Source organism: Monopterus albus, unplaced genomic scaffold, assembly GCF_001952655.1.
Source record: "Monopterus albus unplaced genomic scaffold, M_albus_1.0 scaffold5.1, whole genome shotgun sequence".
In the NCBI taxonomy this organism is placed as follows: domain Eukaryota; kingdom Metazoa; phylum Chordata; class Actinopteri; order Synbranchiformes; family Synbranchidae; genus Monopterus; species Monopterus albus.
In genome coordinates, this window is record NW_018127885.1 from 3267391 (window position 1) to 3294841 (window position 27451).

Below are 27451 nucleotides of genomic sequence, written 5' to 3' on the forward strand. Positions count from 1 at the left end.
GAGCCAGCAGGAATGATACCACAATTGAGGCAAAGACCTTTCACTTTGGTGAGTCTTTGTGAACTTTGGTTTTGAATCCCATAATCCTGATGAAGAAGTGACATACCTTATAAAGATGCTGTGATTTTCTTGTCTATACCCCTTCCCTTATGTGTTTGTGTCCAGTTCCAGTTTCTCTGTCCTCCTTTCATGTATACAGCACAGCAACTACTGCTCTCCTGACATGGAAGCTTCTTAGACAACAAAACATATCAAGCTTGAGCTTATACTACACTCACACACAGTCTGTCACACACTTCAACATAAACCCCTCACAGGCAAAGTCCCAGTACACTTTGAAGGGTCTTCAACCTGGCACACACTTCAAGGTCATAGTTGTGGTGACTACGATGCTTAAACAGGTTAATATGATCCTGAGGCAGAGATTCCACATTGGCATGGAAACAGGTATGGTACACCTGCATGCCCACATCTTGATAACCAGCCTTAGAAGACACTGCAGACAAGTTGGAATCTGTAGCCTAAGGTGATGATCATTTTTGTCTCCAGCTCAATGCCCCCCTGGTTGGCTGCCCAACGGGAGGAACTGCTTCACTGTAAGAAGAACAGGTTTAACCTGGGATGGAGCCCAGCACAGCTGCAAACGCCTGGCAGATGGAAGTCACCTGGCTGACCTGAAGACCCTGGAAGATCTGTTTTTTGTTTCTTCTCAAATTTTGAGCCACAGCAGTTTGCTGCTATTATGGACTGGACTCAGTGATCAGCAGGTAGATTTATTTCAGAATGCTATATTTCAAGGAAAGGAACTGGAGAATTTTTTTTAAATTAATTAATTAATTAAAACCTTATAAAATGACAAATTTTTAAGGTATAATGGTTAGGATAGCTCCTGTTTCTTTCTATGTTTTACTTTTCATATGAATAACCTCTCTCAAAGGATCACATTTAAGAATGTTCATGAATAAAAATTGAGGAATTTAAAGAGGACTTTGTTAATTAAAGACTTTCTGAATAAATATTTAAGCATAGATTATTAAGACATTTGATTTGAAAAGATTCTACATTAATAGAAACATTTTGTCACACATTTCCTATAGGACACTTTCAGTACTAATAAGACTTCTGTAAGACATATATAAATACTGAAAAATAAATATTTTCATTACTTTTAAGCAGAGGTTTATAGGGAATATGTAGAGCAAATGAGGTATAAATCTTAACATAGCATGTTTTTATGATTGGTTAAAATAATTTATAAAAATATAGAGTATATGCATACAAAATACGATAATATTTCCAAGTCAGCCTGTCTAGTTGAAATGTTTCCTTGACTGAAGTCTGCAGTGAGGTCCTCATGAACTGTATTTTGGTACATTCTTTGTGGAAAAAAAAATCATAAACCACAACTGTATTTATACTCCATTTAAGATAGTTCCAATGTGAAACTGTGTAAGATGAGGGTTTGATGAGCAGGACACCACTGGAGGGGATGTTTTACAGCAAGTAGTTTAATTTGTAAATTGAAGAAGCTTGTTGGCAGCAGTTACTCCTTAAAGAGAAGGTTTGTTTCTGATACTGTCACTCTAATGACAGTGAACCGGCAGTGCGTGTCATGTATATATCCATAGTGCATGATGTCTTTCTTCTGTCTCCCCACAGGAAGAGGGCCAGCCTCTCTGGTCTGACGGCTCACCATATAACCTGACACACGCTTTGGTGACATTACCGCCAGCCAGTCAAACAGACTGTTTTGCACTTCAGAGGAATGCTACAGGACCGGGATACTTTCTTACTCCATTCTTCTGTAACATCCCCTTACCCTTCATCTGCCAATACCAGAGTAAATAACTTATGTAAAATGCATTTTTTTAATGAGAACATTTGCCTTATTAATAATTATAAGGCATTAGCTTTAAAATGATCACTGCACTTTTACAAATGTATCTAGTTTCTCACATGGAAATATCATACCCCTTTACCTATAACTTGATCCCAGGGCAAATAACTAATGAAAAACATAATTCAATCATTTGAGAGCACTTCCTTCCTTCATTTTCTTCCCAGGTTTGTTATGCTGTTACTCTGCTTCTCCTTCGTTCACAGCCCCTCAAGTCCCATCATTATTCTCCTTTGACCTGGTTCAGGTGACAGAGCAACAAGTAGAGCTTCGTTGGAGTGACCTCGCACCCTTGAACTCACTTAATCATTCATCTCTTGAGATATTCCTCCAGTACCATGAGGAGGCCAGTGGAGGATGGGGTCAAGGTGAATGTAGAAACAGGAGGTCAGAGGATGAAAAGGGGACACGGAACCAGAACGGTATTAAAAAAATTGTCAAAGTCCCCCTCTCCCTCACCTCCAGAGGGGTAACTGTGGCAGGTTTGGCTCCAGGAAGTGTTTACTCTTTTACCCTTCGGGCTTCTCACGCTGCTGGCTCCTCCTGGAGCTTGGGACAGACACGGACCGCGTACACTAGTGAGTCAAAGTGCTACACTCGTAGGTTACACAGAGAGAGCAAAATAAGAGGCAACAGCTTTAACTAAGAAATGTAATTTCAAATGTTTATGTTCCCTTTCTCGCAGGACCTCTACCTCCACAAAATATCACTGTGGGCCCCATAACAGTCAGTCAGATTAATGTTCACTGGATGCTGCCAGAAGCACAGTGTGTGGCTGGATGGACATTTGTTGTACGCTGTGTGGACATGTCTTCAAAACGAGAGAGGATTGTTAGAATGACCAATATCTCTATTTCGTCTGAGACTGGTGGGTTGCAGTCGCACACTGCTGTTATTGGAGGGCTGGACTCTTACAAGAAATACATGATTAACGTTTACACAGTCACCAAACAGGGGATAGAGAGCTGTGGACAAGTGCCTCTGACTGTGCAGACTGGTAAGCAAGTAACTGTTTTTCATTTCACTGTTGATCTAAAACAGTTTTTACTTCTGAGAATTTACACCACCTAGTCCCAAGGTGCCATAAATGAGGCAAACACTGAGGGCTTACTGCATTAAGAGCTCATTCAGATGGGCAGCCAAAAACATTTTAAACATCACACCAGAAAGTCCAGGTTTAGTGAACTTGGACTTAACAAACTTTCCTGGTGTGATCAAATTCACTCATTTGCATGATGTTTGCTGTAATGGCCATTTTGCTAGAGATATTTGGAATCAAAACCATTAATAACACAGTCTTTGTGTCATTAAGAAGAGAAGCAGCCCCTTCCTTTTTACTGTTTTTGCATTGCATCTATTTTAAATAGAAATTTACAAATCTGTCATGCTAGCCAAAGCAGATATGTTGGAGATGATGATGTCCATAACTGTCTAAACTAAAATCATGTACAAGTCAATTAAGCATGTATTATTGTGTTGACTTGAGTCTGACCTGACTTTGCTTTGGCCCATATCAGCTAACAACTATATAACAATCTCTTTTTGTACCTCTTAGCTTTGAGGGCCCCTAGTGGTTTGATGGTGCAGAGCACAAGGCAAAATCTGACAGTCTGCTGGATCCGTCCACTTGATGAGCCTCCAGATGGCTATTTTATCACATCCCAGCTACTCAATAGCCACAGTGCTTCTTCATTGTGGATAAACCAATCCAGTCCTGGTGCACACTGGGCAAATCATTCCATATGCATTGATTTGGGCACATATACTCCAGGTCAGAGTTATGACATAGGAGTGGTCTCACTGAAGGAACAAACTAGGAGCCAGAGGACCAGCATCATACACACCACAGGTAAGCGAAACAAGAAAAGTGTAGACACAAGCATACTAGTTCATATTATAAACCATCTTTTTCTCTGTGTGTAGTACCAATGCCAGTTCAGGTTGCGGTCCCTCTTTTAGTGGCCACAAACTCTGCACAGCTGTATATCCAGCATCCACAGCTGGGTCTGATTGATGGGGTGAAAGTATGTATTTGTCCTGGAGTTTGTGATGCTGTACGTGAGGGATCATGTGGGCATACATGCAGCTGGTACTCCCTCCCTGCTGGAGTTCATATCGTAACCCTTAACAACCTCAGTCCCGGATCAGAGTACCAGCTCAGGGTGTACAGCACCAGCCGAGAGCAGACGGGACCACCATACTCCACGCATCCCATTAGAACTGGTGAGTTATCTTTGCTAGTACTAACACATATTAAAACATGTACTAGTCAGATTGCCAGTGGCACCAGACATATGTAAATTGCTTCTAACATGGAACATTAAGTCTCAAATCCACTTTTATGGCCTCATAGTGGGTCCATTAACACCCCCCTACCTGCTCATATCACCTATAAATCCAGCATTTTTCTTTTGTACAACTAATGACATATATTTCACCTTATGGGGTTCACACAGCTGACTGCTAATGCAGTCTAATACAACAGTCCTGCAATAAATCCTCCTTTTACGAAGGCCATAATGTTTATTTTTTGTTGAAATAATTTTATAGTGGTGTTAATTTAACTGTATGGTCATTTTAGAGCATACAGTTTATGGTGCCATTGCATTTTATTGTGTTGTACTGACAGGGGTTTCTGTTATTTTGTCCACATTATAGACTGAATGAGTGTCATGTTTGGATTTTTGAAAAACATTTATTAACAAATTCATGACATTATTACTTGTAATAATGTAATGTGTAAGTACTTGTACATGTAATGTTGTGGGATATGGTTGGTTATCTTAGGTCTGGTCCCTCCTAGCAGAGTGAGAGAGGGCCTGGTGACAGATTCATCCATAGAGCTGCTTTGGGATCCAGCGCAAGGACAGGCTCACAGCTACGAGGTCATCTGCCTCAACTGTGAGCCTTCACACATGGTAAAAATAAATCAAATCAAATAAATAAGGATGGTTTCACATGTACCTTTAGGTTTAGGAGGCAAATGTTGATATAATTTGTGTGCTACAGGTGCAGAAGGTGTTCAGCCAGAATGCAGTGTTTTCTAGTCTGACTTCAGGCAGACTCTATCACTTTACAGTACGAACAGAAAAGGAGACTTTCACTGATAGTTCCCCAGTCACCATCAACATCACTACAGGTAAACACACAGCACACACATGTACTCACACTGCTCTTCAATTTCTGATAACATGTATTGTCTATGTTTTTATGTGCCAGCCCCCAGCCCAGTGGAGGTGACTCTTGTCTATAAAACCACATCATCCATACACATTAGCTGGAGTATGGTCAGGGGAGTGGTGAGCGGGCTCATCCTCTCAATCAGAAATAGAACATTTAATCAGGAGCTGATCATCTCTCATCAGGAGCTAAGGTCAATCTCAATCAACTGAGCCAAACTTGATTACTATATTGATTATTCAAAGTTAAGACCTCTTGAGTTGTGTGTGTTCACAGATCTTATACTTTTGAAGACCTTGCTCCAGGATGCCAATATACAATTGAAGTGATTAGCACCAGCAGGGAAAGGAAGAGTAAACCTGCTACTGTGATCCTCCATACTAGTAAGTTTGCAAGTTTAAGACATACAGTAGGAAGTACCCAGCATCAAGTATTAGTTGTGTGTGTGTGTGTGTGTGTGTGTGAGAGAGAGAGAGAGAGAGAGAGAGAAAAAAAAAAAAAAGAAAATGATTTGGATTTCAAAATTAGTGTAGCAGGAAACAAATAGTCAGAGGAGATCAGAAATAGGTAAATACACCTTCAAAAATATTGTCAAATAATAGATTAAGAAAGTAAAATGATAGATTTCTATAAGACATGTAAGTTCTCAGGTCAACAATGAGAGACAAAAAAGAGTTTCATTTTAGACATGTTTACCAAAGAAAATACTCACATGAAAAGTACCAAATAATTTTTGAATTGCAATACTTGTTGGAATTCTGCATCTCTCCCTGCTGGTTCAAAATGCTTAATAAAGTATGTTCAAATGTCACATCACACTTGTGTATTACCCAGAGTCACTGAGGATGATGATTATGTGACATGCTAATGGGAATCTTGTGTCTAGTCCCAGAGGTACCACAGGAAGTGACTCTTTCAGTGCAGATAGTGACATCTGCGTTTGTCACCTGGAGACCACCGCCAGGACAGGTGGAGGGATACAGGGTAAGACATGCATAATAATGTATCTATTGAGAGGCAGAGATGGGCATTATTGCTTCTGATGTCATAGGAACCTCCAGACAGATTTGTGTAATGATGTGTCCTTGTCATTTCTCTTGCACACCTTAAAATCATCCCAATGTTCTTTTAAGAATGAAGGAGGCTACTTGCATCAGGTTCCTCACTCACCTGTTGGTTACTTAGCAACCAGTGTCAGCTCACCACAGATTTGGTTACCAAATCTTTAATAATGTACGACCTCCACAGAGTCATGTCCAGGAAGAATGACCAAGCACATTACATGCACACGCAATACAAAACCCACATCAACAAAAACACACTAGAAAGACTGGTACGTCTACAGGATTAGTACACTGTCAGTAACTGAAACTGGATTTTTTAAAGCCCCAGTAAAAACTCAGAACTTCTTTTTGCTCTTTGCAGCTTGCTTTTGGTCTGCTGTCCATTGACAGGAAATCATGGACTGAGGTGCTTGTCTGGAGTACAAGTTATGAGATTAGTAATTTGATCCCAGGGTCAGACTACGGTCTCAGCATTCAGAGTGTGCTGGGCTCAGACTCCAGTCAGCTGATCCACAGAGAGTTCATTACACGTAAGATACATACACACAGGAACACACTCAGAAACATATAGGCCTAAATACACATTAATTCCATGCTGCTCTGTACAGATGAAACAAACTGATAGTACTTCTTCAGTCAAAACATAATGTCCTCATAAAACAGAAAAAAATAATAACTTTGCCCCCTCTATTATGAAAACTGTAGGTGTAATATTAGAAACAATGTTTTCCAGGCCCAGCAGGATTATGCACCATCCATTTGGTCAGCGTGAACTCTTCCTCTGTTTCTGTAAGCTGGGACAGTGTGTTTGGAGAGTTTGACTTCCACAGAGTCACTGTGGCCAACACATCGGTCACAAACACACTCATCATACCCAAAGAGGAACAGGTTGCTGTGGTTACTGGGCTGGTGGACGGATGCAGCTACAACGTGAGTGCTGAGAGAGTGAGAGGAGTGACAGCGGGAAGTGCTGCCTTTCTGACCGTAACCACAGGTAGACAATGGCAGCACCGGTCAAAATCCCTATTATGATCACCTGCACTGATCTCATCAGTAAAGTACAAAAACTTTTGCGACCTCTCTAACTCTGTTTTTCCCTTACCTTTCCCTTATAAGTGCCAACCCGTGTACGAGGACTGCGTCTCCTAAATGCGACTGCGCACGCATTCTCGCTACAGTGGGAGCAAGCACTGGGGTGTGTGGATTATTACCAAGTGAACCTGCAACCTACCCAGGGAAAAGTCACTGTGTACCCTGCACGTGATGGATACATTCAGGTACAAAGACATACCCTGTGAAAAGCACACTGCTTACATGCATTAAAAAAATATTTATGAGTGTAAACCTAGTTTTTAACTAACAAGCTCTGTATTGTCTAGTGTAGGCAGTTGGACAACAAGATAGTACAGTTCACCTAAAAACCAGAGCAGTAAAAAACAGGAGGCATGACAGTGTAAACCTTTTAAGTTATAAATGAATGTACAAACTACACATGCATTGTGTCTCCTCCCATTCAACTAAATCCCGCCCCATTATGGCTCTTTCCTGCTTCCAGGTGCCAGATACCCCCCAAAATGTAACCTTACACACAACACATTACACACACACACACACATATAGAGAACACACAGTGCACAGAGTTGAGTAACGGATCTCATTATTTATTAAGTTGGCTTCATGAGCTCAGCCCTGAATCATTCATTTGCTTAAGCAGCGCTCCCCAGAGAGCAAGAGAAACCAGAAGGAGAGCATTAGCCTTGTGCTAATGAAAAGGTTCACTGTCCTTCCTGCCTAGCTGCAAAAATTTTGGGATACTTCAAGATTACTATCCATTGCCTGGACAACTGACCCTGTGACACTTTTATCATGCCACTAACCATCTTCTAGACCCGGAATCACATCTTTTCAGCTTAGTGGATTACCTGTAGATGCCGCTAATGTTTGTGCACTAACACTGGATGCAGCTCACCTGGCGAGGCCTCTAACCTGCTGTGACTACATTAAAGCTAACTCTGCTACCCAGTATGGCCTTCTTGTCACTCATCTTGATGCTCATAGTCCACTTGGGACACTCACAGGTAAGAATTCAACACAGTATGGCTGTCATTGCTGTGCACACAGACAGGCACACAACAGGTAACACACTTTGATATACAGAAGATGTACTGTATATGGTTACAGCTCCAACCATTTGTGTGTCTCAGGTGTATGGATAAGTACACCTGCTGCCATATAAATTGTAAATCATATACAGTTTGTGTTGGGCACCCTCAGGCATAAAAGATGCCTGGTCATATTTCTGGAGGGAAGCATAGGGTATTAATGCGACACATCAAACACGCCGGTGTTGGTTTCAACACACACAAAAGCTGAAAGACTGCAACACAGGCAATGCTGTTCATCTGTCTCACAGGCATAAACAAACATATAAGGATGCAAACAAGTGAAGCCACAAGCAGAAACAAGCTGTCATCATTCACAACCACCCACCTTCATACAGCTTATGCAGATGGTTCTTCTTCAGATAGAGTTGTGGAGACTCTATTACGCTACAGCAGAAAGTACAGTAACAGATGGTCAAATGCCTTTTGGTTATACATGTGTATGTTGTGACCATACGCTTGTGTTTTGCTGTTTTCACAGGCTGATGTGGTTAGTGTCAGTCCAGGGACAAAATACACTGTAACGGTCACAGCAGCCTCCTCCTCCAACATCGGCCCTGGAGTCAGCCGCATGGTTAATACTAATGAGAGTGGTGAGATGTGCATATGTACACACTGTTTGTTGTTTGTGGGTTTTGTTTTTGGTGCTAAAGTGGCATCAGGTTCTCATCAGCGTTACTGGTTAATTCAGCACCTGCGGCACATAGTGTTTTTCCATCACTTCAATGGACATTGATTTACATGGATTTCCTGGACACTTGCCGTAACCTTAACCATATCCCCTACTTGCCTCACCCTAACCCTTACCCTTATACCTTACCTAACACCTAACTTCACCCTAACCTTGAACCAAGCTATCGCACTAAAATGTAAAGATTTGTATTTAGGAACTTGCTTTTTGTCCCCACAAGGACAGAGAGTCCTGAGAATGTGACTGTGTAAAGAGATATACATTCCCACAACATGAATAATACCAGGCCACACACACACACCCATGCACACACTCACACAGATTAAAGGAATTAGTACAGTAGATGTGTGTGTGTGTGTGTGTGTGTGTGTGTGTGTGTGTGTATCTGTGAGGTATGCTCCCTTTTCTCTTTAATTCCTTTTGGGTAACTTAAGCCTGAGCTTTTGAACCACAGGATGAATGGGTCTGCGGTGAATGTCAGTGAAATGCCACTGCTGTGTGAGGCCTTATTCATCAGTTCAGCATAAAACACACTCACAAAGGCACACACAGACACTCATACATGCGCTTGGAAGATCAACCCATACACAGCAATTCTATATATCAAATTATGCTGATTTTGAAATAAATAAAATGTATTAATTAAAAAATTTGTGCACATTTCATCTTAGTGATGGTATTGTATACAGCAATCTGAAAAGGGGAAGTTGAGCCCATTGAGACACATTTTATCCACAAATGCATGAGACACAGACACATCAAATGTTCTTGTTGCTAGTATTTATGTTCTTCTGTCTTCGTTCTTCTTTCCCTTCCTTTGTTCACTTCCCTTCCACTTTTTCAGTTCCCGGTCCACCTTTAGACCTAGAAGGCGAAGCTGTAGGCTCTAACGGGATTCTGCTTTCCTGGACCATTCCACGTGATGCTACCAATATTGAGGAATATGTCATCAGGTAGGTCTTTGTACAAGAGAATTGCATTGTCATTGTCTTCAACAATAAAATTGAATTTGCAACACCAATCAGTTGCTGAGTCATCATGACATTATATGAAATACAGAAAAGAGGACAGCATAAGAAATAAAGGACAGCAGGACCATTACAAAGATATAAATCTAAATACTGTAAATATGTAGTGTAAACCGTGCTGATGTACAAACTGAGACTTGTATTTCTCTATGGGAGTGACTCCACATTATTTTAAGGGCTGGAAACAGATAGTATAAAAGTGTAATACTAGTGTAAAGACTCTCCATTTCAAGAAAAAATCTTATATATTTAAAATGTTACACAAATGTTATTCAGTGGTGTATACACAAACAAATGCGAACATGTTATCCCAAATGACCCCTTGAGTCATAAATACAGTACAGACCTTATACTGTACCTTAGGATAATTATCACTGGTTATTATGTGAGCAGCTTTTTTGTTGTAGTTGGTAGAGGCTTTAAATATTTAATAATGTTGAATCTGCAAAAATTACAGTGGTATATAGATATTTTGTCAAAATTGGATTCCTAAAAGCAATAAAGACATTTCAATATGTTTTAAATTCAAAAATGTCTAAAAATGTTTTAAAAACAGGTGTGTGTTTCCTGAAATGAGAAAGAATAAGGCAGGTTAGTGCACTAGAAAAATGCAGATTTTAGAAAATTCTTGAAACAAGTTGATTTGCAATAAAAACCATTCCTATTTTACAGATCAAAATACCCCTTTAAAGTTTAAAAATTCAATTCTAGTCTCACATGACCTGAAAAGAGATTTCCTCCACTCAAAAAATAAATAAAATGAACTAATAGAGTATTTAAACCTAATGTAGCACATTATTTCCCTCTAAAATATTGAGGTGAGTTATAAAGTTGCATTGAATGGAAATACTAAATGTTCTTAGTTACTTAACACCAGTGGTACATACACTAGTTTGGAGATGATTATCTTGAATATTGATATTTTTTTCTTGTAGATACAAGGAGGTATGTCCCTATCCTGATCTCACCTTCACGCAGGTGATCAAGTATCTGGAAGTGCCAGAGACCCTGATCACCGACTTCACCTCTGGTTCCACATACCACATTCAGGTACGAGACACAATTCATGATCCACAAATTTATTATCATTACACTGTAGCTGTAGGAATTTTCTTTGGTGAACTCACACAAAACAGAAAACCCAGGACATCATATTCCCACGCCGAGACACCAATCATGCAGTAAAACTTTAATCAATAAAACATTCTATCACAAAAAGTGAGAGAATAAATAAATATAACAAGTTTATATATATGTATACACACACACACACACACACAATATTTAGTTAAATATTCATTTTTAGTACAGTAGATACACTCTGGTAAAAAAAAAGAACATATTCCTGGAAATGTTCCTCTTGTATTATGATGTGGATGTTGCTAGCTAACACAGATCCCACAGTACCACACTGTTCTCTCGATCTGGCTGAATACCCGTAATTGATCCTGATTGCATTATTAATAAGGTAAAAAAAAAAATCTATGGATTATCAATTGCTCTTTCCATTGCCTGTTGTCGCTGAGCTTGAATGTGAGTGTGCTTATTAGTTTTCAGAATTCATTAACCTGCAATGACCTTAATACAAACGCGTAAATAGAGAGACAGACACACATAGTGATTATACCTGCACATACTGCATAAGTGCGTGTGTGCGCGCATGCGTGGGTGTGTGCGTGCGGCAGTGTATCGTATTACTGTACCTGTGAGTGTGTTGGCCCACTAAACCATGCAAAGAGCTGAACTTATGAACATGTACTTGCACATGTACTTCTTGTCTGCTCTACATACTGTAAAGTATCTAGCAGACTTGTTTTCTACTCATGTTATTTATTTTTTACAGTACCTGTGCAGCCTACACTGCAACATATTTTAATGCTAACGTAATTTTTTATTACAGGTCCTTCATTGCCAGTGAAGTGAAAAAGATCTGTTAGTATGATGGGTGATGAGTTTGGTGCTATGACTGCAGAAACCATCCTTGTTTTGTAAAGCACAGTGACAGAATCTTTCACAACTCCATTTGAGACACAATTACCATTGAAGAGCTGTTTGTTTAGAGCATGCCCTGTACATCCCTATAGCTAAGAGCAAAGCAGTTTTTCTTCTTTCTTTAAGAAGGTGACATATTTAAGCATACATTATTTTTCATAGTGTTTCACTAAATGTTGAATTGATTTTCTTTCCTCCTATTTAAATAACTGAACATAAACAAACACTACTACTACACTATACTGCTTCGTGTGATTGTTCTGTGTTTGCATACTGTTAATATCCCTGTTGTATCACTGAGATCACTGAACAGAGTGCTGTTCCTGTTAGGATCATTGCCTGAGATTAGCACCTAACTGGGATCTGATGACTGCCCTATTGACAAGAAAATGCATTAATCATTATACTGTAAGTAATACCTGCCAACAATCTCTCTCCCTCTCACTCTGTCTCTCTCTAGGTAGCAGCCAAAAATCCAGCTGGAATTGGACCATTCAGCAAGTCTTTATACATAAAGACCGCTGAGTCCCGTGGGTAGCCATGCACATGTACAAACAATTCCATAAATAACTTAAAATCTAAAGCAACAGTATTGTATGTACTGTATATGTGTGTGTATTTCCTCCAGCCCCTGGCATGGTGACCAACCTGACAGCATTTGCTCAAAACTACAGCTTTGTCATGATTACTTGGTTCCTGCCGCAACAGATCAACGGCCTCATCACGAAATTTTCTGTCAAGGCAAAACTCGTGCGTTCAGGGCAGACGGTCCACAAGCTGGAGATCAATGCAGAAGACCTCATGATTATAGCACTGCCTCACTGCAATGTACAGTACTGCATTACACCATCACCTCTGGCTACTCTTTTTCTGTCAGGATTACAAGGCTAAAAATTAAATATTGTTCTCATATATTTTTCCTGCTCTCTATGACCTATATGATTTTGCATGTCTAGGATGCAGCTGATATCCTGTCCCGTGCAACCATCAGTCCTTTGGATGTAACAGCATCGTCTGCCCCCATCACCCTCTCTGCCGTGCCCCCTGCAGTTGCCTGGAGCATGCCTATATCAGTAGGAGTTGATCAGCTGCGACCTTACACTGCCTATCTATTTGAAGTGTCTGCTTTCACTTCTGAGGGAGAGGGACAGATAGCCTCCACCATGGTCCGCATGCCGGAATCAGGTGTGGAAAAAGAAGTAGATAATAGCTGTAGCTTTTCCTTTAATCTGTATGTACTGCATATATGAAAATGATTATCTTTGTGTATTTGTGTATGACAGCCCCAGAAGACCCACCACAAAACCTATCTATAATGAATGTGACGTCAAGATCAATTTCTGTTTCCTGGAAGTCTCCCAAGATCATCACAGGAAAATTCACCTACACGCTCTATCTTTGCGGACCTCCAGGTTATTAATTGTTTACTCAGGAACACGTGCAAGCCTGCACATGTATAAGAACTCAAACACTAAATACACATATTAAAATATACACAGTAATACACAAGTTTCTCTTCTTTTTCCTAGGATTTTTGTATGAGAACAGCACAGGAGAAATGCAATTTGCCTTTACTGATTTGACTCCCTACACAATGTATGCGGTGGCTGTCCGAGCCAAAGCTGCTGGAGAAGTGGGTCCAGCAGCACACGATCAAATAATTACTTCTGCTGAAGGTGAGAACACTTGAACAATAATAAACTACTAAATCTATTTTGAAGGTTTAGATGAAACCTCATAAATGCACTTAGCATTAGGATTTAAAAATTGTGACTTAAACTTAACTTTAGATTTTTTTTTATTTGAGTTGAGGCAGGGGGCAATAAATCACCCATAACTGTATAAATATAAAGGATAATACAATAACATCTATTTAATATTTATTTGTGCCTATTTTTCTAGCTTGAAACATAGTCTCTATGCAGTTTTTCCTGGGCACAAGTTGTGGTTTTTAGCACATTGGTGTGTTTTGTATTTTCCTGCCATGGATGAATGTGTTTATGCTGAGGATGAGGCACAGTGCTTTGGTGCTCATTTTGAACCATTAGTGTTAAGACCTTCTCAGACCACCATTTCTCACAAACACATAGGTGCATGACAATGTTCCTAACAACAGTGTAGGGTAGGAATCATGAGACCAGGTGCCCAGATGTATTTTCACAGGCACACCAAGTTAAAATAAATCCTTAAATCCACAACTGTTAAATAAACTAGTCATCAATATATGGCTATATATATGACAAGGTTGGCACAGCTCATGACGCACCATCTGTCTGTCTGGTTTGCTGAGCTAAGGAGGTACACTCCAGCTGATCTATGAGAATCAAAGATTTGACACAAAATCCAGGTGAAATAATTATGCATAGGCACACAAAATAACACATGACAGCAGCTCATGAGCCATGATCTGTAACAAACACCCAGCAGATGTCACAGTTCACTTACAGTTTCCTCAAGCAATCACATTTCACAAAGGCATACCTTCATACTACCATGGAGATATGATGATTTGATCCCTAATTTGTAATCACTGCATTACAATGATTACAGTATTTTTATAGTATTATTTTGAAAACAACTAAACCTTTATAAATTTACATGCAAATAACCTCCTAGATTCCCAGTTTTTCAAACACTGGATGCAGTTGTGAGTACAGTAAATTATGTAAAATAACTGCTGCTGATTACAGGCCCAGAGGCTTTCTGACTTCCATATATTACTTCCACAATATTTTTCTCATCACAATTTAGGATTGGAGTAAATAAGAATAACTGGAAGGAAAAGAAGATATATTGGCATGGAATCAGGGGCATCAATCAAAGTCCGGTTTTCTGAGGTTCTTTTAAAGGGGATGAGAGGAGCTGGATTGATTAGTTATTACTAAAGCCAGCCCTGATACCAGTTGCTCATAATGCATTTCTCCCACTAATAATGCATACAGTCTCTTTTCCACCTTGTGCTTGGCTGCATCTAATATACATCAATGCCAGTGGACACCAAAACTGCAAAAAAATTGTCAGAGGCACCCACATGTGTAATTTAAATTGCATTTACTGCTGCACCCTATTTCAAGAAATTAGAGCTCTAAGTCTGTGTTTATCTCTGTCTGCTTTTGCTTGTGTATTAATGTGAGTAGCACCCAGTGCAGTGCAGGATCTCATGGCTGTAGCCAAGGATTCGGTTTCAATCCGTGTGAGTTGGAGAAGCCCTGCCCACCCCAATGGTGTGATTACCCAGTACAGACTGCAGGTCCTTTCTGACAACACTCTGCTGCAGGACATCTACTTCAATGCAGGCATAGTAAGCAAGATGTTACAACTATGTAGAGCCACCATAACTGTACTTCTTTACATCTCAGAACTCCTGAAAATCCTGTTAAAATCTAAGCCCCTTGTGTTGAAAAGGTTGGATCTAATTGTTCTGTAAACATCTTTTACCTTTAAGGAAGCATTAGATAAACTCCTTGGTAATTTTAAGGCAGTGTCATCAGCCTTAACCATATATCATCAAAAACAAAATGCCACTACACTTGTAAATTAACATGTTCAGCAGTGCTATGGCATTTTCTCAATGATGTAAAAAATATACTTCATAAAAGGTTGTATTTTTGAACCACTGGTCTTGTGAATTGCATTAGACTTTTACGTCCAGTCCCTGTGTCCACTTCCTCTGTTAGATGACATATCTACATATACATTTACATGTAACCTGTCTACCATATCTACTGTTTACTGATGCCTCCTGATTCAAGGAAACACTGCTTTAAAGGCTGATGAGTCAAACAGATTGAGGATCACTGCTTCAGGATTATTGCACTCAGCCCGAAAAAATGGAAAACTTAAAATGTTTTTTTTCTTTCTTCAGAATACATCTGATTTGTTTCAATATGAAACACTTCCCTGTGATGTCCGTAACAGCCCAGGGAAGCATAGGAGATCTGCTGAGCTCAGTCTGGAGCTCAGTCTGATCACATCACCACCAATTTTCACAGCCAGTGCTGATGATCGCACAGTGCACAGTGGTATGACTGACACACCCTCTGAACTTACAAGCACTGGCCACTACGCTGACCCTGACGTTCTACCTATAACTGAACCCATGGTCACTGAGACATCCACCTCTGCTTCACAGTCTAACAGCATAGATGTTCAGTATTCTGACCCTCCAGTTTTTGGGACCTCTGCTTTGTCTCTCACATCTGTGCCATCTGCTACGCTTACACCCTGGCTGACACAGCAATCGCATGCTCAGGATATGACTTCAGCCTCCTCCCCTTTGCCACTGACCCCAGGGCAGCTCCGCTTGTCCACACATGATGCATCAATTACAGGGCACTTTTCAACACGCAGAGCAATATCATCTGGTACTACAGGTGGGACATCACTAATGTAAACAGTGCTTCTCTTAACATCCTGCAGCACCTTGATACAAGGATTGCTATTCGTTCCAAAGCTTATAAATCCTGTGTGTCCATATTGTAGGTGTAACTGTGAGAGAGGAGGTGGTGGATATTTTGTCTGAAGATTTGTCTTATCTGGTGTCACATCTGGATCCTTTCACTGAATACATGTTCAGAGTCACTGCTTCCACCACTGTGGGAGAGGGCCCTGCCACAGATATCACTGAGAAGACCAGGGAGCAGGGTGGGTGGTCATATGCAGCGATTGTTATCCACAGGAAGCTAAGAATAAATGTTTTAACATTCATGTGTCCCTAAGAGTCTCAATTGTGTATGTCTTTTAGTCCCAAGCTCAGTGCTCGACGTGTCCTATCAAAACATTAGCTCCAGCTCCATACGAGTGAGCTGGGCTCCACCCCCCAGCCCAAATGGACGGATCACACATTACACTGTCTATGGCCTCAATCTACAGAGTAATAAGTCCCAGCAGTGGGTTACAAACTCTACCAGCATACTGATAACAGGTTGAGTACACAAATTCTCTTGATTAATTCACATTTTTGGAATACTTTTATGCAGTCATCAAAATAATTATAACCATTCTAATACAAATTTGTTGACAGATATCTTTTTTTCTTTTTTAATGTATAGCCCTGGACAAATATACTCGTTATAAGCTACGTGTAGCTGCATCTACAGCTGTGGGAGAGAGCTTGCTGTCTGAGAAGGATGACATTTTTGTTTTCACCTTAGAGGATGGTATGTGCTGAACACCCGATGTTTAAATATACAAAACATTTGTTGTTAAGTGGTAAAAGGTGCAAAAATAATATTTGACTAAATGGAATGTCAAGAACTAGGAAGTGCAATGAAATTAAAATTGCATGCCACAGCTTTCTGTATGCTCAATCTAAAGACAAAGTAACAAAGCTTTCTAGCTTGTTCTAGCTTTGTGTACCTGTTCTACCTTGTTGAATTGTTTCTGGGGCTCATTGTGAGGTGCATGCCACAGCAGTTTTGTAACAGGGAATGAATTTGAAAGTGATATTTAATATGTGAGTTGATTTATCAAATTTATTATGTGTCTTTTGAAGTGTCACTGTTACCTGGATACCACATCAGTTTGATTATTTGCTTATTTATTCATGGTTCCATTTTGTTGTGTTTTAGTCAGTGGCATGTCACACAATACAGTATGTTAATCCCTTTTGGTTTTTTCTTGTCCATCTGGCCCTCAGAGCCTGACTCCCCTCCTGTGAACCTCACTGTGGTAGACTCTAGGCCCTCCACCACCACACTCACCTGGTCTGCACCAGAGAAAGCCAATGGGGTGATCCAGCGTTACGAGGTCCTGTATATGAATCACTCCCACTCTGCACTGATAAACACGTCCTCTAACAGAGTCGTTCTGATGAACCTCAAACCATTCTCCTACTATAACGTGTCTGTGAGGGCATACACACGCTATGGTCATGGCAACCAAACGTCAAATATTTTGTACCTGCTGTCTGGAGAGGATGGTGTGTTGATTGATTTATCCATCCACATGAATGCACACATATGAAAATCTTTAGTGACAATATCAACTGCTCAGACTGTAGTACAGGTGCATCTTCTTGTGTTCTCTATCCAGTTCCAGGTAGTCCCCCATATGGCCTCTCCTATGAGTCAGTCAGTCCCAGTGAGGTGCACATAACCTGGCACCCTCCTCTGTCACCTAATGGGATCATTACTCACTACAGCCTGGATCTTTGGAATTCCTCTCATCACCTGAACCTCACCTCCCTGACCAGCTACATCAACATCACGCATCTGAGGAAGTATGCACACTATCGTGTCATGGTGTGGGCACACACACGTGTTGGACCGGGAAACTACACCAGTGAGCCGCTCAACATCACTACACTGGAGGATGGTGAGAGGGAAGGGTGTGGAAAGGGGAGGGGCTTGTTTTCAGTTCCAGCAGGTTGCGTGGTTACATCATAACTGGCTGACAAGTTCAAGGGGCATCTGATTAAATTTAACTTTCCTCTCAAATTTTCCTCCTCTGTTTCAGCTCATGCTAATGTTGTTACATTACAGGTACTGAATCCAACGTGGCACTTGTGTCTCCCATCAGGACTGAGAAACACAAACTACAGATTTCTACTTACCAGTTTTACTAACCAGATTTTCATTTCAGGGCAATGTTCTCTTTCTCTCCGGCATGTTTCTGGCGCCTTCTCAGTTCTGGATTTCCCTAGTGCAAATACAGTATACCTCAATTTTTTTTTAAATCCCTCTTCAGTACATCTTTTGCACTGATAGGCTGTACTCCTGTTGGTGCTATGTTACTGGAAAGTCTTTCTCCTACATCTCAGCTCCAGACACACCTCCTCGGTTTTTTCGTGCCAAAAAGTTATCAGACTATGAAGTAGAGTTGTCGTGGCAACCGCCACTTGAAGCCAATTCAGACATTCTCTACTACATTGTCAGCGTTGGGTGAGTTAGTTAATCTACATAATCAATCTATTCAGAAGTTTAAAATGAAAACAGAACATAAAGCAATGTGAAATGGTTGCTCTTTCTTTTAGTAATGAAACAACTAAGATGTGGCAGAATGTGACAAAGACATCAGTGGTTATTAAGGTGGACTCAGAAAGTCTCTACAATGCCTCTGTCTCCAGTTGGACCAGACTGGGAGATGGAGGTGTGAGGAGCTACATCAGCTTTACCGTCGCCTATAAAGGTGCTGGATAAAAGAGTTTTGACAATGACCTTTATCATCCTTACAAAATTTGTAAAATATTTCTTCTCTCTTCCTTAATTTCTCTCTGCTTTTGTGTTTTACTCTCAGAGCCATTTGACCCCCCACAGGATGTGACCACTGCAAACAGGACCACCTCTTCTGTCACCTTGCTGTGGCGCCCACCTACTGAACCCAATGGAATCATTGTACACTACACTATTTACTACTCTGTTAACAACACTGTGAATTGGCAGGTGAGACATACTGCATACATACAGAGAAATTAAAGCTGCATGAATCAATATTGTTATATCAAAACTGGTCAAATGAGCACTTGTGTGTAAGAAGGGTTGCACGTAGCGACAAGCCCACAGAGGATTATCACACAACCCAGCAGCTCCCCTAAGCTCTGAAGGAATTTTAACATATTAGCCCATTATTTTGCTTTTACAACCCACAAACTTACTTTTGGTTCCATTCTCACAAACCCTGTTTCAAGCTACAGTAGTCAACTCTTTTCAGTAAAAGCAGGCTCTGATAAGCCCTCTGTCTGCTACCTGCCCAGAGAAGACAAAGTTAACAGCTAGCTAGTGAACATAGCTTAATATTAACTGTAGCTGCTAAAGAGCCAGGTCTTTCTCTCAGGAGTTGGTGGAAAACAAAACAGAGTGAATATTAGACTTACAGTACATTTGTCAGGTGGACATAAACATGACTCAAACTGAATGCTAATGTTGTACTATATCTTCCAGATAAATAGCTAAATAATAATAATAAATTATAGCTAATTGCTAACACATTCACATTATGGTTACAGCTTTTCCTGCTGCCACTAAATGGTCAAAAAATCAATACTGTTATAATACTTTATGAAGAATTTGTTATGTTTTCCATTTGACACTCATTTGTATATACACAACGCAGATTGCACTCTAATTTGAATGCCTGTGTCAGTTTGTGAAATTAACCATAATCTTTTTTTCCACAGACTGTTCCCATTTCACACTTATCTACCCCTGTATCTCCCGATTCACCCCTCTCCTACACTCTGACTCGTCTGATTGGGGGCACTACCTACACCATCTGGATGACCTCCAGCACTGCACATGGGGACGGAGGGGTCAAGAGTGACCCAATAACCCTGCTTTTACCTGAAGCTGGTCAGTCATGCACACACACAAACACAAACACATATTCATACACCAATATAAATTTGCTAAATGAATACATTGAAAATTGGATAAATTCCTGCACATGTAGCCAAATAATTATTGTATAGACTGATTCAGAACCTCACTAGAGGGCAAGTCTGCACACTTTTTCCACAACTCTTCAACTTAAAAAAAAAAAATTACATAAAAACTCTGCGATTGAAGACGTAACTTTCAGCCTGGTAGTGAAAGGAGATAACTGTCAGTCTGGCAAACTGGCTCTTCATCTGTGACGCTGTGCCTTGAAGACAGCCGGTTTGTGTTTCCTTTTGCTAAGCTGCTACCAAAGAAGGTTGTGAGGGATTAGAAACAGAGAGACAAAGAGAAAGAGAGCACAGACCCATTTAAAATGTAATGACACAGAGAAACAATAAAGCCTGACATGCTTTGAGAAAGTCCTGGCAATGCTCATGCTACACTTCCATTGTTGTCATGGAAACAAAAATCTGCATATAATATTTAGTTGTACTATTACCCTCAGTGAAAGGATAAAGTGTTTGTAAAATGATCTCTTTGTTTTTATGTGATTTTGAGAAAAATGGTGCAGACAGCTGCCAAAGACTTTGTCACATATACATTTATATATTTGTATGTTGTGATTTTTTTTCCTTGTTGACATTTTGCTTGTGAAGTAATCTCTGTTTCTGAATGATCACTGGTCATACTGACTCTGTATCTCTGCCTGTGCTCCAGCTGCTCCACTCTCAGCAAAGCACCGGACCTCCAGGGCACCTTGTCTCTCCCGCACAGCCAAGCCCAATTGGGGCTCACTCCCCTGGGCTCAGACCCCCACACACACATGGCTTCTTACACTCACTCATTCATTTTATGGATATCTCAAGTTTTATCTCCTCTTTGCCCTTCATCTCCCCATTTATTTCTGCTTTGTGTACCATGCTTTTTTTTTTTGTTTTTTGTTTTTTGAGAGGCCGAGATGATGAACAGGTTGAGTATTTTCTCCTCAGTCCCTTTCAGTCATAAGGTTTTCATTATGTGAACTTTCCTCCTAACTGTCACTGTCTGTCCTTAAATGGCTTGTCAATTTTGTTGGATATTGCTTCTGTGTTTGTTGTGTTTCACTTTGCTGTGTCCTGAGTTGCTGGAATAATGCCATGGCGTATTGCTTTCCTTGATGTGCTGTTGTTGATTTAGTTATTTACAACAGTTTTGCCAATGATTATGATGGTGCTTGTGACAGATGATGATGTTAATGACTGGTGCACTATTCATTTTCGCTCAAGTGACAGTGTGTGTATGGTTGATTGGTACAATAATTTAATGCCCCACAGTATGGCAAACTTTCATTGAAAGGCTCACAGTTATCATTGGTAGTTAATAATAGTAACACAGTTTTATTTGTCTTCTTCTTCAGTGCCAAGTGATTCAGTCCAAAACCTGACAGCTCAGATCTTCAGCTCCACAGCCATCATCGTTAGCTGGGATCCTCCCCTGGAGCCAAACGGCCGTCTCTACTACCTGCTCACCTTACAGGAAGCCGGCATCCCTCCAGACATATCCAACCAAGGCACTCCAGCTGTCAACAAGACCATCAAGCACACCACTACTGACAATGTCTTCCTATTTACAAGACTCAGAAAGTATTTCCCTTATGTGTTTACTGTTACCCCAGCAACTGGTGCTGGCGCTGCCTACAATCATACCAGCACAACATACCTGAGAACAGATGATGACGGTGAGTTTATCTACACAAACATTCACTTGTGAAGTATGATTTAGATGTTTACTGTGGCCACTTGACGTGTGTGGGCGTGTCTTTCTTTAGTTCCTAGCTCTGCTCCATTGCTGGTGTCTACAAGGAACCTTTCATCATCCTCCATCGCTGTGGTCTGGCAGCGCCCTCTTGAGGCCAATGGGGAAATAACAGAGTATACCCTCATGTTGTTTGGCCCAGGGGATTCTAACATAACACATACCCCCACCACCTCGTTCATCCTCACTGAGCTCCATCCATACACAGCTTACAACCTCACTATAACAGCTGCGACGCGTAAAGGCTCAGGGCCTTATCTGCTGCTGCAGCTGCACACTGATGAGGCAGGTTAGTTTGAAAGCAGGTCTAAAATTTCCTAATGAGATGGTATTCATTTATTAATATGTGTATACTGTATCTACTCTCTGTTTGAGTCTGTCTTCTGCTCTGTCTGCCTAACCTTGTATTTCAGGCCCCACGTCTCCTCCCCGTAACCTAATTATATACAACCAGACGGCAGTCTCTGTGTGGCTGAGCTGGGAGCCTCCTCTGGAGCCAAATGGAGTAGTGATACAGTATGGCTTCAGGATCCAGGACCTCATGACACACACTGTCACACACCGGGTACTGTTAATTTCACACATCAAAAGCCACTCCACAGTAACAACAACAACACACACTCTAGAGATCCACGCAGTAAGAGTACACACTATCCAACTGACGGTAGCTCTAATTTCACACTTCAAATACCACTCAGCAGTAATATTATACACACTACATAATGTACATGCACATATGTGTGCAAATACAGTAAGACGTTATCTACTCCAGTAATCAGGATTGGCTGATTTAAAATCACTTAAGTTTCTTTGTGTGTGTGTGTGTGTGTGTGTTTATGTGCACAAATGTAGAATTCCTCTGGTCCGTTGACCAAACAGTATCTATCAGGCTTCAAACCTCATAACTCCTATGAGATCAGTGTTTACAGTTACACCAGAGTGGGCCATGGCAATCAGTTCAGCAGCCCTATGACCTTCACCACTAATGAGTCAGGTAAAGTACACTCCGTCTACGCACAAGGGGGGTAACACTGATTTAGGTTGCTGTTCATGGTTCAGTCAGTCTTGAAATACATTGCCCTTCCATCAAGGGGAAATTCAAGGCAAGCAGTCTTGCCAACATAAAAATACACCAAAAACACAAATCATTCATTCACACACATAAAAACAATGTAAAAATACAAATAATGTTTCTCTGCCAGTAATTTTAAATCTCAGTTCAATAACATCTAGTATTCATTTATTTATTTATTTAATGTCCTTTTGATAAAGGAATTTAAAGAACAGATAAATGAAGGAGTTCAAATACAAGGACAAACTGAATGTGTTGCCCTCCATAAACTGTTCATTAAAGCAGAGCTGTAACCAAAGATAAATTGAAAGCGGCGGAAATGATTGGCCATAAAGCTTTGATTAAAATAAAGTTAGTTTATTTTATTTTCACATAAAGTATATGTAATCTATAAATTTGTAGACTCCAGTAAATCATAGTCCTGTGCAAAGACCATACAGTATGTGTAGTAGCCTTTTTTAGCCTGTCATGAAATAACCATAGGCAACTGAAATTGATTTTGGATCTTTCCTTTTATAGTGGACAGTAACAAATGCTAACTAAACATAACACTAGTGAAAGAGCGTCACTGTCTCACTCTTTGTTTATCTGCAGCATCTGATGCTGTGGGAAACCTGTCTTGCTTGGGAGTGAGCTGGGATTCAATTCAGCTATTTTGGGAACTTCCAGCCAACCCTAATGGGCAGATCCTTTTTTATGAGATCCAAGTGAAGGTAGACTTGCAGTCCTACACGCACCAGTCTCACTCACCAGGGTACACCATTACTGGGCTATCACCAAAGCAGAAGTATGCATTCACTGTGGCTGCAGTCAACTCTGCAGGACTTGGAAACAGAGTAAACTGTACAGCTTCCACTCTTTCTGAATCAGGTACTCAGTCTTAATGCAATCATTTTGCACATCCAGTCACAGCTGTTCATCTATTAAAGATGCATAAATTAATTACAGATTTAATATTTGTTTCTCCAACCAGTCCCAACTGCCCCTCTCTTCTTCACCATCTCTCAAGTCACAGCTAACAATGTGACTCTTCAGTGGGCTCCACCACACTCCATTCCAGGCCTGTTAAAAGAGTACCACATCACTGCCCAGCTGCTTTCAACTGTCTGTGAAACGTTCATTCCACCTACTGTGCAGCCAGCCTCAGAGGGTGAACTGTCTTTAGCCTGTGTGGAATCTAGTTTCACAGAGTTAGTGCCTGCTTTGGGCAGCACTAAAAAGAACCACAGCATCACACTCAGTTCCCTGGCTAAATACAGATACTACCGCTTCAAAGTGGCTGCTGTGACCAACGCTGGAGTTGGACAATATACACTCTGGAATTATGCACGCACATTGGTTGGAAGTAAGGTCATCATGCTGATGATATGATTTTTCTGTGTTGCAGTTGGTCAGGCTTTATTAGGACTAGTAGTATTTTTTGTATTATTGCAAATAAATGTGACTATGGAGTGTCAAAGAGTATGCAAGCCCTTTAAAGACAAGTAAAAATAGATTGCAAAAGGTATTCAATAGTAAATCAGCAGAGAATGATACCATTCTTCTCTTCAGTGATAAAGCAATAAGGCACACACCTCAATTAACAACCTAGCATTAACTGTCTACAGTGATATCTCATAGCTAAGGCGCAGTCACGTACCAGGCATGTACTTGAGCAGATGCAAGAGCCACTTGAGAGGTCACATGACCACATTAAAATGAAAACTTGGGTCAGGCTTAACATTTGAAAGGGATGGACCTTGCATTTCTAGCCAGTACTAAAATGGAAACATCAATTGACACTGGTTTGATAACAACAAAATGTAGCACATTACCAGCCTTTTAATCTTTTAACATGTCAGATTTAATATAACCTGTTAAGATGCTGTAATGTGGTTTTTAATGAGAGATAAGAGTCTGTTTTGGTTCAGTGAGAATGACGCTGACACATTTATACCATCATGTCCTGGATTCCCATTAGCATCATTTTACTGTCTAATACAAAATACTGACCTGCCAGGGTAGTACTAATGGCATATTTGAAGAGGTATTTCACAGTACAAATTAATTAGACTCAGATGAGGTGTGAACCATTTCATTTAGTAGCACACAATAAGCACTTTGTGATTCTCTTATTTTCTCCTTCAGGCCCCGATGAACCTCCCCGTAACCTAAAAGTGACCCCAACTTCCAACAGCCTTCACATTGCCTGGGACCTTCCAGCTGTTCTCTCTGGACCAACTTCATATCTTGTGCAGGTGACCTCATTGGGTTATATTTGTACAGATACACACAAATACTGAACGTGTCATCAGTGAAGTGTAAAATGTTGTCAGAACAGATAAACATGGCCTTACTTTGGTCAGAGTTTTTAAAATAGCAGCAGCTCACCACCGGGTTAGCATACCATATGGTGTGTTCTTTGCATACAAATGCAAAGAACATGACAAAAAGTATTAAATGTTTCAGTGAACTGTGCTGTGATTTCAGGTGAATGGTACCGGTTTGAACGTCTCAACAGTCCGGGCTCCAGAAGAGTTGAGGATTGTTATTTTGACTAACTTGACTGCTTTCACCCGTTACCTTGTGACTGTCACTGCCTTCACTGGTCCTTTGGAGAACGCTACCAGTGAGGGGAAAGCCATTGGACCTACTGAATTTCGAACACTGGAGCAGGGTATGTGACATTTACAGCAAATGTGACCAAATATCTATCATTATTTTTTTCTTGAATCATTTCTACTTGGTCCCCAGAACCCAAAGACCCACCCAAGAATGTGAATGTATCAGCTATCCCAGAGGAAGTGAACCGTGTGATGGTAACCTTTAACCCCCCAGAAGAGCCCAATGGAAACATCACCGCCTACATTGTGTACATATATGAAAAGGACCAGCTGGTCAAGAACTTAAGCCTTAGTTCAGATAAAATCAAAAGCGAGCATAACACACTGACTGCTGTCATAGAGGGCCTAAAAGGAGGACGCAGCTACAGTATACAGGTGAAGTGCTCACACAGACATGCACATTCCCTCTCTCAAAGCCCCCTACTGTATGACCTTACTCATGTTCAAATTATTTTCTTTAATTCCTTTCTGTTCATGTCCATGTTTCTGCTGTCTCTTTTCTTTATGTCTGTCTATTTTTAGATTTCAGCAAGGAACGGGGCTGGTAGGAGCCCTCCCAGCTCACATGTGCAGATAACAACAGGGATCAAAGGTACACGTCCCTTTTTTGTGTGTCTCCACTATCTTATTGCAACAGTGCAGCACTTATGTGAGACACACAAGAGCCAATGCACAGTGTTAATACACAATATGTAGCTGTTCTGACACAGCCAAATGTTAATTCTGCAATAAGGTTTGGGTTGAAGATGTAGAGGTGCATCTCTTTACACATTGTATTACACGCAACAAACTGTGTGTGCTTCTGTGTGTTCATGTATGTGTGTTCCAGCCCCGGACAAGCCAACTCAAAGACCCCAGGCAGTGATGGGCCAAGGAGGGGTTGCCATAGTAACCCATAAGACTATCATCATCCACATGCCTGTCTGTTTCTATAGTGACGATAATGGACCAATCACAAAAATTCAGGTCATCGTGGCCGAGTCAGGAGGTATGACTCTGACAACACTGACAGCCGTCACTTTTAGTTGAATAGGTTACACCTGGTTATTGGTCTTGTTTGTGCTTTAAGCTTCAGCTAGAGTCTTATTTTACAGTACCTCATTCTGTCCTAAGCTCACAAAAGGCTAAATGTAAGCGAAAGCCGAAGGGCTTAAGGTCAGCAGATATTTGACTCCGTTCCCCTGTGATTCATTTCCTCTCTGACTTCCATCCTGTCACAGTTAAGGACATCCAGAATCTGACCAACTGGAGGAATGCATTTCTTGATCGTCCTGCCCCTTACCTGACTGACATTGGGTTCCCCAACCCTCCGTGTCTTTTGAGGAATGAGGGTTTGCGCACAGACACACACAGCAGAGGTGTTCACAATGTGTCTGGAGACAGCTGGGCCTTAGTGAGGAACAATCGCACTACGCCACTTACCTATGTGATTGGAGAGAACGATGATTGTATGGGGGAGAATCACACAGACAGGTTCTGCAATGGACCTCTGAAGTCTGACACAGTCTATGTGTAAGAGCGCTACACACACTCAACATACATCAATAGAGAATGTGAAGTTGTCATCATGCACCATTGTGGAGGATCACGTGTCACGTTTGGCGTGTACAGATGCCAAACAGAGGATGTGGTGAACTCAATTAAATAACCAGA

At 40.8% G+C, this 27451-nt stretch overlaps 1 protein-coding gene across 5 annotated transcripts in view; it reads left to right on the forward strand.

The window, feature by feature from the left end:
* The first annotated feature begins 18 nt into the window (after positions 1-18).
* The window catches only part of ptprq (protein tyrosine phosphatase receptor type Q), a 43489-nt gene continuing 16056 nt past the window's right edge, over positions 19-27451 (forward strand). For 2 of the 5 annotated variants that reach the window (XM_020612284.1, XM_020612292.1), the window contains exons 1-47: positions 19-48; positions 166-447; positions 550-767; positions 1660-1840; positions 2104-2475; positions 2583-2894; positions 3453-3746; positions 3821-4120; positions 4685-4815; positions 4907-5036; positions 5117-5270; positions 5354-5460; positions 5964-6061; positions 6503-6671; positions 6875-7135; positions 7258-7418; positions 8785-8896; positions 9839-9947; positions 10958-11072; positions 12475-12544; positions 12643-12842; positions 12971-13199; positions 13298-13426; positions 13544-13690; positions 15152-15315; positions 15880-16387; positions 16497-16658; positions 16759-16938; positions 17066-17173; positions 17653-17934; positions 18048-18329; positions 18775-18895; positions 18988-19142; positions 19251-19396; positions 20131-20302; positions 21726-22046; positions 22137-22412; positions 22537-22688; positions 22976-23117; positions 23790-24065; positions 24169-24540; positions 25323-25432; positions 25665-25851; positions 25929-26173; positions 26321-26390; positions 26628-26786; positions 27019-27310. In XM_020612284.1, coding sequence (XP_020467940.1) covers positions 390-447; positions 550-767; positions 1660-1840; positions 2104-2475; positions 2583-2894; positions 3453-3746; positions 3821-4120; positions 4685-4815; positions 4907-5036; positions 5117-5270; positions 5354-5460; positions 5964-6061; positions 6503-6671; positions 6875-7135; positions 7258-7418; positions 8785-8896; positions 9839-9947; positions 10958-11072; positions 12475-12544; positions 12643-12842; positions 12971-13199; positions 13298-13426; positions 13544-13690; positions 15152-15315; positions 15880-16387; positions 16497-16658; positions 16759-16938; positions 17066-17173; positions 17653-17934; positions 18048-18329; positions 18775-18895; positions 18988-19142; positions 19251-19396; positions 20131-20302; positions 21726-22046; positions 22137-22412; positions 22537-22688; positions 22976-23117; positions 23790-24065; positions 24169-24540; positions 25323-25432; positions 25665-25851; positions 25929-26173; positions 26321-26390; positions 26628-26786; positions 27019-27310 — 8939 coding nt within the window. In that variant the 5' untranslated portion in view covers positions 19-48; positions 166-389. Of the gene's footprint in view, positions 49-165; positions 448-549; positions 768-1659; positions 1841-2103; positions 2476-2582; positions 2895-3452; positions 3747-3820; positions 4121-4684; positions 4816-4906; positions 5037-5116; positions 5271-5353; positions 5461-5963; positions 6062-6502; positions 6672-6874; positions 7136-7257; positions 7419-8784; positions 8897-9838; positions 9948-10957; positions 11073-12474; positions 12545-12642; positions 12843-12970; positions 13200-13297; positions 13427-13543; positions 13691-15151; positions 15316-15879; positions 16388-16496; positions 16659-16758; positions 16939-17065; positions 17174-17652; positions 17935-18047; positions 18330-18774; positions 18896-18987; positions 19143-19250; positions 19397-20130; positions 20303-21725; positions 22047-22136; positions 22413-22536; positions 22689-22975; positions 23118-23789; positions 24066-24168; positions 24541-25322; positions 25433-25664; positions 25852-25928; positions 26174-26320; positions 26391-26627; positions 26787-27018; positions 27311-27451 lie in introns of those variants that run through there. The other 3 variants (XM_020612301.1, XM_020612307.1, XM_020612317.1) reach the window with 3 other exon arrangements.